Raw genomic sequence first — 14,958 nt, forward strand, 5'->3', positions numbered from 1 at the left:
TATTATATATCATCTCTTAAAGCTTATCCTATCCCGGTTGACTAAAATAAAGAGTTTATCCCACATACACCAAATATCAAAAACATATGATCGACAATGCAATGTGCAGTTTTAGATGAGTAACGATGAGTAACCGCTATGTTTAAAGATACACTGATAAGTGATGATTGTAGAACCTAAAATCTACACTAAGTATTTAATAGTGATCGGGAGTTTGATCTAGGGAAGACAAAAGATGTAGGCAATGATATCTTTAGAACACAACGATGTTTACAGTTTCCAGTAGGCAAAAATGGACTTTATTGATGAATATGATCGAATACAATAAATTGAACTAGATCGAATTACATAAATGAGATCGGTAAAGAAAAGGATCTAAGAACAAGAGAAAATAATGTCGATGTATGTGTGTAGTTTTCTCTAGGGTTTTCAACCTGTTCATCTTCATGTCACTTCTTCTTCCTTTATAGTAAGTCGACTTCGTGATGTTCGTAACGGTTCCGAGATCTTCGTCTCTTGTTACGCGATCTCTGACGACCTCAACGACTCTTCTTCGAACTCGACCATTTGCTATAGGCTTCGGCTCCCTAAGGTCCATGTCTTTGATTGCGGCCCATTAAACTATTATCCAAAATTGAGTCCAACAATGATGAAGTTATCTCATACCAATCGATCTCTCTACCGAAAATAAGTGTTTGAATGGTGACAGGGTGTGGTGCGTTTTTCGGTGAGGTATTTACAAAACTGCATATGTGTTACCAATCAGAAAATTGTCAAAATCATTAGCGGTTTTTTAAAAGAAAAGTCAAGAGAGGTTTGCGGATTTCATAACAGTTAAAATTAGTTCACTAGATACTATAACGCACTTAAAATCGTCCCACAGGTAAAATGGTGCGTTTTCACCAAATACGCACTACGTAAGTTTAATTTATTTAAATTTTTAATAGAAATATACTTAAATCAACTATATGACATAAGTAAATACACCACAATAATGATTCTTCTTACGTTTAAAAGAATATATAATAAACCTCTTTATTATTATTATTTTTTTTGTATAATAATAAACCTCTTTATGTTACTATTGTTAAGAACTATACCACAATATTTTATTAAAACCTGCTATTTATTATTTTCCATTTTTATTTTTAATACTATTACAGTTAATAAGTAATATAATTATATGACTAAAATACTTGAAACAATTCATGTTTTCTAGATATTTTATATCCAAATATTTAAAACAAAATTTTATATCTAAAATTTTGATCATGTTTATTTTGAAATAACCAAATATGCAGATTTATAATCTATAAAATGAATATATTATCGGATATACAAAATTATTGAAATCGGTGATAAAAAAATTGGTTAAATTTATATAAACCAATGACTCGGATCAATAGCAAAACTCAAATTTTTTTAATTCAAACTAAAATTAAAACAATATATGTATTTAAAATACGTATAAAATACACATAATTTACAGATCCATATCGGATCCGGGTCGGGTTCATGTTACTTGAAATCTGTCATATATATCTAAAATTTTACAAAATGATTTAAAATAAACTATTAATAATTAAAAATAAAACATTTCAAACTCTAAATTTTACATAAAATTTCTACAAAATAATAACAAATATTGTTCAAAAAGATATTTCAACTAAATCATAAAATAAAATATAGAAATTAGAACCCCAAAATCATAATTTCAGATATTAATGTTTTTAAATCGGATATGAATCGGGTTTTATCGAGTCGGATCTATTCAGGTCGGATCTATTCAAGTCGGTTCTTTTCTGGCCGAGTCTATTCGGGTGGTTATTTTTGGTTTTGCTTCTCCCGAGTAGAAGAATTTTGGACCTAATACATACTTATAAATTTTCGATTCAGTTTTTGATCGGATATTTTTGAGTTATTTTAAAAATATAAATATAAATAAATATATATATATATATATATTATGTTAATACATTATTTATATTATTCACACTATATTATATATTCTATACTATTATTAACTATATTCTATATTCTATATTCTATAATATTATTATTTTATTAATTAAATAATTTTTCAATACCGCAAATATGTATCGTCACCAATCAAACAATATTCCGCACTATTTTTTACTTAAAACCGCAATTGCACCGTCCCACACTTTAATTCCGCACGAACCGCAGTTGTACCGTACCATACTTTAATTTCGTACCGCTTTTATTACCAATTCCGCCATTACCATTCGGATCCTAATTGTTATCGCAGTTGAAGTTTTTAGATTTCAAGAAATGTCAAATAAATAATGTCATTTAAAGAAGTTTGCATTTTATAGTTACTAGGGATTTTCCCGGGCGTAGCCCGGAGTTTTTGACAGTTATATTTTTTTAATATATAATCCACATATATCATGGCTATGATATATAACATATAAATCGTATATCAAATTTGCAATGATTTAAATTCAAAATTTGCTTATTGTTACTATCAAAAAATATATTTGGGATGCTGAGCAAACATGTGAGATGAATAGAGAGCATTTGTGTTAGCCTAGAAATGGTTAAATTTTGGTGTATTTTATTTATTATCACATAACTCTCGTGTGTTGATTTGCTTCGGCTATATACAAAGAGGCGGAGAGCATTTGTGTTGTCTAAGCTTTAATTATGATCCATATAGATTCTAAGAATAAATTTAGATTCTGTAACACCGTACATAAGAACTTCATTATTAGTAATTAAATGGATTAATAAATATAGCTTAGTCGAAAGCAGCACAATCATTAATGAGAATATGGACTTGTGCTTGTGTTATTTCCTCGTGTAGGCAACACAAATGCTCAGCCGCTTTGTACAACCGAAATAAATCAGCATGAGCTATCTGATTATAAATAAAATCCACAGAAATTTAACCATTTTAAGGCTTTTTAGATTCAATTATTGTATAAAATCTACAATCTTGTTCTCAAAATCAATGTTCAAGTGATTCATGTTTGTTAACGGAAACAAAGAGAAAGAGGAAAAACGGTGAGAGCGATCCATTTAAATTTTGTTGACCTATTTATCTGTGGCATTAGAAAGGCATGAGTATTAGAATTATGTGGAAAAAAAGAGAACATGTTGAGAAGAGATAAATCTTGAAGCTGACATTTAATTACGTACAAAAGAAAATCAAGAGCTTAGTAGATCTACTCCACAAAGAGAACACCATAACTTATCCATGACGTGAAGCTCGTGGTACCGTCGCTAATCTAAACTAATCCTCAGCATGTTAATCGCGTCATTAAGCCTGTCATTAGGCATACACAAAGAGCTAACTCATGCTTTGAAGCATCTCAAGTTCGTAGAAGAGAATGGTCGAAACACAATCAAATTTGCTTTGAATTTTTTTTTTATAAAAGCTTTGAACAAATATTCACAACTTAATATTTAGATTTTAAACTTTGCATTGAATTTTATTCAAAATCATAAATTACTAAAATTATTAAACATTCCACAAAAAAACATATAATACGTAAATGTAATAGTTACTGAATTTTTTAATTATAAAATATATACTTATAATTTTATAATATGTAAAAAACATAAAATACGTAAATGTAATTTATCTTTAATTATAAGATATATTAACAAATGTCACAATCTTAAATATATAATTGTTAGGTGTCACGATCATGTTTGTAAGTGATACCGTATTTGTGAATTTTGTGTTTTGATGTGGTCATTGATTTTACTTATTGCCTACAGGGTTCATTTGTGTTGTTCTAAGGTTTTGATATTGTATATGATTCTTGAATTTTCCGTTTTACTAACAATTTTTCAATTTATATTTTTTTCCTTATCTGAATTTCTTGTGTTTTTCTTTGTGTCTTTGCTACAAACTCTTTTGTTACTCTTCTTATCATTTACTTATCTGTAGTGCCACCTTATTCGAATTTGTATAATGGTTTTTTATTTTACTTTTACTTCGGTCTAATTTACATTGCCACTTATTTGACTGTATCATTTTCCTTGAGTTTTTTCCATTCTTTTCGTTTCTCGTTTTGTTATGATTCCACAAATCTAAAAACCTAGCTTGTGCCTAGTGATACTAAAGTTTATTTCACATTGAAGCTTAGTGATATTAAATAGTTAATTCTTTGTTTATGTTTATAAATTCGTAAACAGGTGATACAAATTGTATGTAGTCAACATTTTTGACATTTATTTTGTTTTAAAGCCCATCAATATATCACTGGGATTTATGCTCTGCTATTCCCTCTTGTCCGTCAAGATTGAACCTCCAAAGAGTTCACAAAATATACCCATATTATATTAAATATGACCATGTTACATATATACATTAGAATTTATTATAAAAATTTAAAACTATTTATATTAAATGTTTATCTGTATTACAATCAGCTGTAAAAGAATTGATATCAAAAGTTTCTTCCTCCATCTTCTTAGCAGGAATGCATATGCCTTCAAGTCCACAACGAACAAAGAGTTTATCCCGCTCCAAAGGGACACCCCGGAAAGATAAGAGCTCTTCAGTCCCAGACTTGTGACTGTTCCATAATGTTTGACTTGAGTAACAGTTCCAGTCTTCAAGGTCAAATGATGGTTTGGAGCTTTCAGATTTTACGGGTCCAGTAACTGGTGTAGTGTTTGGCGCCGGCAGAAGTAACATGGAGTAGCTTCTAAAATGGACGAATGAGAAGAGCTGAGATCCTGAGCCAGAAGAGAGTAATGGCTTGTGTGCACTGCTGCTGATATCTGGGGTAGAGCTTATAGGAGGTGGTAAAGAACGGGGTTGCTGAGAAATAGTGTTATCCAACGGTATCAACCACTTCAAAAGGTTCCCATATGGATCCTTGTGTTCATGATCAGAAAGTTGGTCCATGTCTTGATGCTTCTCAAACTGCAGTATCTCAATGATTGGTTATGTGGGACAGTCAACGATATAAACTTGTAATGAGACCTTCACCCTTCCAAATAAAGGCATTGTGTGAGATTCAGTAGGTTAAAACAACAACTTATAAGAATTACCATCATGTGTCTCCATTGGGTAAGGCACAACATTTTGCCTTACTTCTTGCTACACCTCCAACAACATTAAGATCAAACTCTCCTCTATCTAAAAAAGCACTAACACAAGGTCTCTTTTTTCCCGCTTTTCCTCTAGCTTTGTATCTCCCAACACAGAGGTTTCTTTGACCAAAGCGGCTCACCAGACTCTGCGATCCTAACAAAGAAATGAGACTTCTGAAACCTGGAAATGAAGTCTTATGTTCTTCTCTTATTGATCTTCCATCCTGAAAATTGATTCGCCATTAGATACGTCCTTTTTGTGAATCCAAACTCTCTTTACCAGGATTGTCACTGTTCTGAGTTGCAAACTGACCATCAGGGCTCAATTCCCCATCCCTTGATGGTGTACTCGTCCCATTGTCAGAGAGATTTCTCTGTAAAGTTTTGCTCATCACCTCAGCAACTTTAAAAGGGGTGATAATCTCGGCGTCCCCTTTACTCTCAGATAAGCATGCAACTGCAAGGATCTGAATCTGCTCCCCTGTAAGTAGAAACAAATGCCTCTGATGTTACAACAGTTTGTATCAGTTTTAAATGATGAAACATCTGAGAGACAGAGCATATACCAGTAAACACAAAGGAGCGATCCAGAGACGTAATAACTGAATATCAACAGACTCAGACCAGTTATTCGGGATCTCCTCTGTAATAAGAAGACATCACCACCACATTAGATTAAGTAGAGAAGAAGGTAAAGTTCAAAACTTTCAAAATTGGATATTATACTATATGGAACAGAGATCCATCCTTCTTCCTCAGACACATCTTAGAACCTCCCCATACCAAAGCCACCAGTGTTTGCGTTTGACTCTCCATTACCATCATCTTCCTCCAAAGCGTGTGATGGTTCCAACTCTCTGGCAGTGTCATGTGATGTTTCTCCGGCAGGACGTGAAGTTTGATGGCCTTGTCCAAGGCATGGAGATGTCTGGTGCTTTGGCTCCGGCTTGACAAAAACCACACTAATTTTAAAACAAAAGTAAACAAATATTAGTATTTCAATACTTCCTACCACATTCTTCGTCTCACTACGAAAACAATAAAACAGTTACTGATAACGAAATCGAGACTCACGCCTAAGCAGAGACGGTATATTCTTTGACAAACATCTATGTATGAGTCGGAAGGTATTATAGACTTGAAGAAAGGAGATAGACAGAGGAATGAAAATCAAAAATGATAACTACCACAAAATACCAAAAAGTTTGATTAGAAATATTAGGCGTGAGTCTGTGAGGTATTTCATTATTTAAGATACATGTTCGTGTCGAACCTTTGCGTCGAGAAGAAGTATGTAATAGATATGGAAGTACCTGCGTTTTTCTTGACGTTAGGCGACTCCCACAAACTGAGGAGGCGAGCAACAATGAATTGAGAAGTCCAGGCAAGTCAGAGCCTCAAAGGTGAATCTTAACTCACTATCCTCGACAACTTATATAATGAGCATCAAGCAGTGAAGTAATTGAGAAGGCATAATATTCTCTTCAGTGTTCAGAACTGATTTCAATTGGGCATTGTGAGATGTAAAATGGTTTGTGTGAATCAGATAATTTGTTCGTCGACGGAGGCGAATCGGCGAGTAAGTCACGAATGTTTCTGATGACATGGCTCATTCTTAACTTAGGAGTGGCTGAAAGCAGTATATAAAGACGGAGGAAAAAAAGGAACTGAAACGAAACCATAAAAAAGGAGTATTGATGGATCGATTAAAACTCAGTCGAAATAGTTTACGGGGAGAAGCCGAAGTGGCAGAGGAGAAGAGGGAAGACGAAGTGGTAGAGGAGGCGAGAAGAGACACGCGACTTCAGCTCCGCGTCGTAGACCTAGGTCTAATTATTAGATGATCTAAAAGCCCAATCCCAAATCAAAAGAAATTCAGAAAAAAATTTAAGCCCAGCCCGAAAACGAGATGTTCTGATTGGAAATTTTTTTATGCTGACGTGAACATGTTAGAATTGGAGATTATCTCCCTTTTAGTATTGTGATCATCAAAATGAAAGCAAATAGATTTTACTTTTAAGAAGAAAAGGGAAAGGAGTGTGCAGTAAAGATGGCAGAGGGTTATGCGTGCGGGTGTAAGCGTATACATTCATCGAGTCAGGCCTTTTTCTTTTATTTACTGGAGTATTTTATAGAATATACACATATTCCCTGAGATCCATTTCCATTTCTTTCTTTAGCAACTTTCTCTTACTTTTATACTAGTATTTCTCAACTGTTAAATCAATTATGTATTACAATTTTAAATGGTTTTGTTTGATACTGTTTTCATCCTCAAAAACTGAAAATCACTTAGGTAAACTATTTGGAATAATAGCTTACCAAAAAAATATCTGAAATGTTTCAGATTTTAAAAGAAGGAATATAATATTAGAAGTAAGTTTATGTTTATGTTTAGTGGAAGTAGGTTTATTTAATCTTATATCAAATCGTGGTTCAAAAGGAAAAGAAAAACTATATCAAATCAATTATTCCATTATAAATATAAATAGTCGAAGAATCAGATTGCCGGCGGTACACGTGCATAGACTGATATAAAAATCAGGTTAAACTGTAGTAAATGCAAAACGTATTACACTATCTATCTCACTTTTGGCTGGCCACACGATCTTATGATAAATCTCCCAAATCATTCATTTACCCGTGTTTCAAAAAAAAAGTCATTCGGTTACCCTAGATAACCCTATAATTTATATAAATACTAGATTTTATAAAAGATTTTAGAAGTAAATCTAGGGAACAAATGCTTTCATCCAATAATTCAAAACCTGCTGTACTTGCATAGGCTTACCTAAGCCTATCCATTATTAAATACTTAGTATATAGTTTATGTACTTTTTAAGATCTAATTTATTTTCTTTAAGGGGCCTATCTCTCTAGCTCTGATGATATCCCTGTTACACTCTTTTTATCCTTTTTCAATTGTTATTTTTTTCCTATTTCCGTTTATTATTGCACAAGTAATACATGATACCGTCGGTCTACTAAACTATATTGCATTATTGTCTAAAAGGTAAAAAAATTCATTTAGTTAATGTATTGAATTAATTTGTCTGCTATCATTAAACTTGCCAGAACATCAATTAGTAGCTAAACACAGTAAGGGCTAGTCTTTCTCATATCGGTAACACTATTTCATGTAATTTATTTTTGAAATCTATTCTATTAAAATAGCAGTGTGATCCATTGATAAAAGTATGGTCCAACTATTATTTCTTTTATCTTTATCATTATTTAGAATATTATTTATTATGCTTTATGCTATTAGACATATATTTAAATTACCAATTAAAAAGACCTAAAAAGATGTAAAACAAAAAATATACCCGCTCTTAAAGAATCTAGTAACTTAATTGAAGTTAAACACCTTACTTTGAACCCAAAAAAAAAGAAGTTAAACCACCTTACAAGCAGAAACGGTACTGGCCACTGTGTAACAGAAATAATGTAAAAAGTCATGGTAACATTGTTCAGAATTACTGTGCTAGTAAATTCGTATATAGTTTACGTTACACTAAACTTTGAGATATTAGGTAAAAAAAAATCACTAAAATGAAAGTAAAAGACTGTTTGTAATACCTCTCTTATAGTATGTGTCAATCAAATGACAAAAGGGGTCCATTCCTCGTCTTTGTCTGTTTGTATGTAATATATGTCTGTATCAAATTTAATAGCTTCGAAAATGACAGAGAAAGAAAAATAGCAAGTTGCAAAATATATTAAGTTTGGAAATTTTAACTGCGATTAGGAGTAAAATATCACTTACACCTGTTAAAATCAAACTGCGCAACATAAACGTCTCGCATAAACACATACATGGCACTCTTGTTTCTTTTGCTTCACACAAAATTAAAAAAAAACTTGTTAAATAAGTTATTCTATTATATCTATATCACTAAATCTTAAGAAAGATTGCAGAGAAAATAGTGTGCTGTTATGAAATTCGGTTTGAATTCGGTTTGAATTCCTCTCTAGAGTAATGTTTCTATTTATGTTTTTTTTAATTTGGGTCTCTGGGATTTCGATTTGTGAACTCTCCTTTGGTCTTTGGCCTTCGGAAGAGTTGCGACTCTTGTCGACTGTTGGGATGGTACTTCCGTTTAGTGAAATTCAAAAATGACCAAAAAAAAAAAGAAGTAGAAGCCTAGAAGGAGAAGGTGAAAAGGTAATAAATGAAGGAGGAAGAGGAAAAAGGACAATGGCAGCACCGACCTGCTCCACCAGAGAATGACCTCTCACGCATTTCCGTTCACAAGTAATCCCTTATTTTCTTTAATTCTACGGATTTAAATTTATTTTAGTTTTACGTTTATCCAAAATTTGTTATTAATCTGTTTGAACTTAGAAGATCCAGTAAATGTTAGTTTATTCGATTCTAGTTAAAGACATTTTAAACTAGTAAATCATTATAAGAAGTGCAAAAAATCATTTTAAAAAGGTGAAATCACTATATGATTGATAAAAACTTACAAACATAACAGGGTAATATTCTCATATAGCTATTTTTAAGTTATTGTAACAAAAATAGTTTTTAATAAAGAAAATGATTAAAATAACTCATTTTTTATTTTAAAAATTCTAATTTTTAATTTTTTAAAATTTAAAACTCTATCCTCAAAACTCAAACCCTTGTACCATCTCCAATGGTACACAAAATTTTACTCTATATTTTACTCTAAAATAGAGTAATTCTATTATAGAGTTGAATTTGCTCCTATTTGAAATAAAAAAACAACATTACTCTATATTTCACTCTATTATAGAGTGAACCATTGGAACAAATTCAACTCTATAATAGAGTTACTCTATTTTAGTGTGAAATATAGAAGAAATTTTTGTGTTCTATTGCATATGCTTTTAACTTTAAACCATAAATCTAGATTAATTAACCTTAGCATGTAAATGTATTTTTACTCTTTAATAAAATTTATTTTGGTCATTTTTTAATTGAAAGCTATTTTCGTGACAAAAACTAAAAAAAAAAAACTATTCTACGGAATTCCTCGACATATAATAATCATTGAGTCATTCATCTTGGGGTATAATCATTCATAGCCTATCTATATAAAATACAAAATATTATCACGCGAGTAGTTTCTCGGAGTCTTGATTATAATTCCCTACAAAGAGAGATAGGACGAATATAATTTTATTTGTAAGGTTTAATGACAATTTGATGTGAAGATTTGGTTCGTGAATGCTAACACATGACACTGAACGACGTCCTTTACAGTATATGGCCAATGAATGTGAAAAGGTCCTGAGGATGGAGGGGGGAGGGGGGCAAATCAATCCGTGCGTTATACAGGCAAAAGTGGAGTATTTGGAATCAGTCGCACTAAAATAGAGTTTTGGAGTTGGGTTAAAGATGACACAAGGGTGTAAGTGTTAAACATACATGTATAACCGTTTACTACATAATCATCTTGAAAGAACTATTGCATAGTACATGCAAAATCAATCCGCGCGTTATACAGGCAAAAGTGGAGTATTTGGATAGTATCAACCACTCGCACTAAAGTAGAGTTTTGGAGTTGGGTTAAAGATGACACAAGGGTGTAAGTGTTAAACATACATGTATAACCGTTTACTACATAATCATCTTGAAAGAACTATTGCATAGTACTCTTTTATTGAGGTTTTGTATCATCGTCTAGGCTATGTGAAAGGCGTGTTTAATGGGCGGTGACGACTAGCTTGATTACCGTGTGGCCGCCGCGGTTGGGTACGGATCAAGCAAGTGCATGGATTATGTCATAGTGAAGAATTCTTGGGGACCAAAATGGGGAGAAAAAGGTTGCATTAGGATGAATAAAAACGACACTAGTAAGCTAGAATTTTTTTTTTTGGTAACTCTGGTATCTGGGCAACCACATTTCCAACTATCCCCGTAGAGGGTCCAGCGCCCCAACGGAAGGGATGTTAAATCCGTTGTGGCCAAGGCTCGAACCCGGGTGGCGGGCAGTACAGCTGTACCTCTTTCCCAACCAAACTTAAGTGATGTTCATATTAAATCATGTTCTAATATCAAATCCTCAATTTAACTTTCTTTTTTGTTTATTCTAAACTGGGTAGGTCGCAAAACTGAATAACAGTACGATCAAGCTTTGACATTTACATACCCCTTTAATATGCACCGAATTACAAAAGTGAAAAAGAAGAAAATATTCGTGTAAACATGAGAATGTGAATTCAAATATATAAAAAAAAAAAAACAAAATCACTATTGTCGTGGAAGTAACACATTAACAGAAGATGTTCCTGCTGTTGACGTGGGACTAATCTCGTCCTCTTCGTTGTCTTCTAACGATCTACCCATAGTCTCACGCGTGAAAAAATAAGTAACCAACACTCCAGCGATACAAACGCCGCCAAGTATCAAAAACGCTATCCTCACGCGTTTCACGTCTGGGAAAACGTCCTCCTCGTAGTGTTTGTGTTTCGTGGCCCACAAGAAACCAACAATTCCAACAATGGCTCCAAGCTTCCCGGCAGCTCCTGAAATTCCATGGCACGTTGACCTAAACCTCGTCGGAAAAAGCTCAGCAGGGATAATAAACGTCGTCGTGTTGGGACCAAAGTTGCTAAAGAAGAAGATCAATCCGTAGAGAACCATAAAGCCTTTATCATTATTACTCTTCTCATGCTTAGACCGATACCAACTGTATGGTATCCCAGCGGCTAAGTAAACAAGGGCCATAATAAAAAAGCCCATTATCTGAATCTTGACCCGGCCCACTCTGTCGATGAAATAAACTGTGAACCAGTAGCCAGGGATGGTGGAGCAAGCGGCTACGATGGCTGCGACCTTAGCCACTTCGAAAGCAGAGTCGTAGACGTTTGTGGAATTGGGATGTTTATTGGAGAAGTTAAAGATTTGAGCGAGGAGGAGGTTGCTTGTGTAGAAGACGACGTCCACTAGGAACCAGTTGGCTGAGGCTGCGAAGAGGTCACGGCCGTGGAGGCTGAGGAAACGGCGGGAGAAGAGTTTGTAGGAGGATGAAGACGGTTGTTGTTGTGGTGTCTCCGATGACGAATCTTCTTCGGGTATTGGAGGCGTCATGGTTACGGACATGACTCTTTGCATGTCTTTTGTTGCTTGGGTTGCATTGTTCTCAACTAGTGCTGTGTATCTGCATGCATTTATAAAAATGTAAGTAACTGGACCATTGATTTGATTATTTAGTAGAAAACACTGAAAAAGTGAAAATTTTAAAATAAAGATCTATTCCTCGTTAAAATCATCTAAACGTTATCAGTTTTAGACTTTTAGTTAATGGATACTACATATATTCAAAACTTTTGTAAAACTTCGTAGCAAAATATGATATTTATTCTGATATAAACATATAAATGATTTAGGATGTTCTTATTTTCAGCTAAATTAACAATAAAAGGAGAGAGATAATATTATCAAAGCTCATTAAATTGGACCTTAAAACCAATATTAACAATGAATGAATGACATATGTTTTCTGCATAGTATATTGTCCTAATTTATAGTAAGTGTGACATTTCTAACACATTAGTTAATCAAACTAATTAGATGATTTTCAATTGATTACTAATCACTTTTGCTTCATAATCAGCGTTTGAATGAATCATCGATAATCATATCGGTCATACATTATATACCACACGGAAGAGACAAAAAGCCAATATCTTCGATTTTTATTTATGAAGCAAAGATAATCAAATTGGGAGAACTTGATTGGAAGAGAGTACCTACTACATATCAGCTGGAGAGACTAATTCCAGATATAATAAAATTAAATTAAACTCTGTTTCTTAGCTGGAGCTTATATACACACAAGGCATACTAAAACCATATACTATACAATAAAATGCTAACACTATTGCATATATTATCAATATAATGAGAGGTTGCTTGAAAGGTAATACCACAGCGTTCTGTATATCTCCCTCACAAATCAGCTTACTTACTACTTACTACTACTAGGAACAAAATCATATCGAATTATTTTGCTTAAATTTTCATGACATTTTTTTCTCACACGATTAAAATTTTAATGACAGAAATAGTACATAGACGATGCGTATTTATAAACATGAAAATACAACAAAAACTAAAAATATATTTTGTTTTGTTTTTTATGGCTGAAAATAAAAAGAAAAGAGATAATTGAACGGAACCTGGCGGTTTCAGGCATAAGCATTCGCCAGTAGAACGTTAACGCAGCGGGAAGAGCACCGATCATCAGAATCAACCTCCAAGCAATATCCGCTTCCGCCGGAGCCAAAGTCTCTATCCCCGCCGCTCTCGTTATCTCTAAACTCCCTTCTCCGGCGTTCTTGAACGCTTTGCACACAGCCATCGTAACGGCGGAGCTCATCAAGATCCCTAACCCCTGCATTGAAAACACAGCCGCGATAAAAGCCCCACGCGTCTTCTTATTCGCGAACTCAGACATGATCGTGGCGGAGAGAGGGTAATCTCCACCGATACCGAGTCCAAGAACGAATCTAAAGAAGGCAAGACTCGCCATGACGCAAGAACGGCGAGTCGTGCATACGGAGAACCCGCAGCCGAAGGAGCTTAGAACCATGATCAAGAGACAAAGACCGTAGACTCGAGTGCGTCCGACACGGTCGCCTAAGTAGCCGAAGATGAGCTGACCTAAGGCGGTTCCTAAGAGAGCGATGGCGTAAGAAGTGGAGAGAACAGCGGTTCCGACTGGTTGATTGTCGTAATAGATTTTGCTGATCATTTTCAAGACCGGAGCTATACAGAAGAGATCGTAAGCGTCGGTGAAAAGTCCCATTCCGGCGACTATTATCGCCTTGAAGTGGTACCACTGTATCCTCGCCGCATCTAACGCCGATAACACTCTCAGCGGCGGCATCGTCGCTTTTTTGAAGTTTCTGAGGAGTTCGTGGAGACACAAACTGAGAGAACAAGTGAAGTCTTTGTCTCTTCATTATATAATGTTTTGATGAGTTTTTTCCTAGAGAGAGCACCATGGAATATGCTTTTGTGTTGACTAAGAGAAACTCAACACCTTCCTGGATCGAGTCCACTTCCTTTAGTTGACTTCCATAACGTTTTTTATATAAAAAATCTGACTATAAAGTCTTTATTTGTGTTCTCACGATGGGCACAACACAAAAAGGTTTTCCTTTCAAGAATTTTTGTAACTTTATGCTTTTTTTTCTTCACTATTTTTGTTAGCCCTATTCTCTTTTGTACTTTTGAATAAGGATATAGTTTTGAGTAGCATAAAGAATGTATAGATAACTAAGAAATAATTATCAACAACAATTTTTCATAATTTTTCATTGTGTAGTTATAATTATGTAATATATATCCTTGCTGCTTACTTGCTATATTCCCGCGTTCTTGCATGGCTAAGCCGCTACATTAGCGGCTCATAAACCATGTTCTATATATATATATATATATATATATATATATATAATTTACTGGCTCGAACGTGTAATTTCTTTTTACTTTTTTTTACTGGAGAAAACAAGCAAGTAATCCACATCTCCCGGAAGATCTGATTGAGAATGGACCTGGCGCGCACTGGGCAGAGCAGTTGCACTTGCATTATGTACAACTGTACAAGCTCCTTGTATGCATACTCTTCCCTTCCTCTGAATCTCACATTTGATCTTATCTGTTCATAGGCCACAAGAAGATGTATTTAGGGCCACAGTTCTTTCAGACGCAGATGGGTGAAAAGAATGTAACATTCTCTTCATATCATTGGTAACTATGAAACCCAAAGCATGGTCCAGCCATTCTCGTTTTAACATGTGGCATAAGTAGGAGGGAGTTTTGTATTGAGACGGCTCTTTTGACTATCCAACAAGGGTGAGAAAAAGAAATGTGAAAGCTTACTTTGATTTTTCTCAATGTAGGCA

The 14,958-nt window shown here is 34.0% G+C and overlaps 1 protein-coding gene and 1 pseudogene across 1 annotated transcript; both read right to left on the reverse strand.

Moving 5' to 3' along the window:
- Positions 1-4,291: 4,291 nt before the first annotated feature.
- Positions 4,292-6,090, reverse strand: LOC111206357 (annotated as a pseudogene).
- Positions 6,091-11,162: 5,072 nt separating this feature from the next.
- On the reverse strand, positions 11,163-14,356 carry LOC106381414 (probable inorganic phosphate transporter 1-9). The gene is made up of 2 exons (XM_013821309.3): positions 13,228-14,356; positions 11,163-12,206 (listed from the first exon to the last, which is right to left on the reverse strand). The coding sequence occupies exons 1-2, from the start codon at positions 13,935-13,937 to the stop codon at positions 11,297-11,299; spliced, it is 1,620 nt and encodes a 539-aa protein (XP_013676763.1). The 5' UTR covers positions 13,938-14,356; the 3' UTR covers positions 11,163-11,296.
- Between the last annotated feature and the right edge of the window lie 602 nt (positions 14,357-14,958).

This window comes from Brassica napus, chromosome C2 (genome assembly GCF_020379485.1).
Source record: "Brassica napus cultivar Da-Ae chromosome C2, Da-Ae, whole genome shotgun sequence".
NCBI classification, from domain to species: domain Eukaryota; kingdom Viridiplantae; phylum Streptophyta; class Magnoliopsida; order Brassicales; family Brassicaceae; genus Brassica; species Brassica napus.

Bases quoted from the DNA above. Each gene is read 5' to 3' on its own strand.
- LOC106381414 (XM_013821309.3), bottom strand. From the start codon at position 13,937: ATGCCGCCGCTGAGAGTGTTATCGGCGTTAGATGCGGCGAGGATACAG. The intron at 12,207-13,227 runs GTTCCGTTCAAT...AAATGCATGCAG, and splicing joins CTTATGCCTGAAACCGCCAG to ATACACAGCACTAGTTGAGA.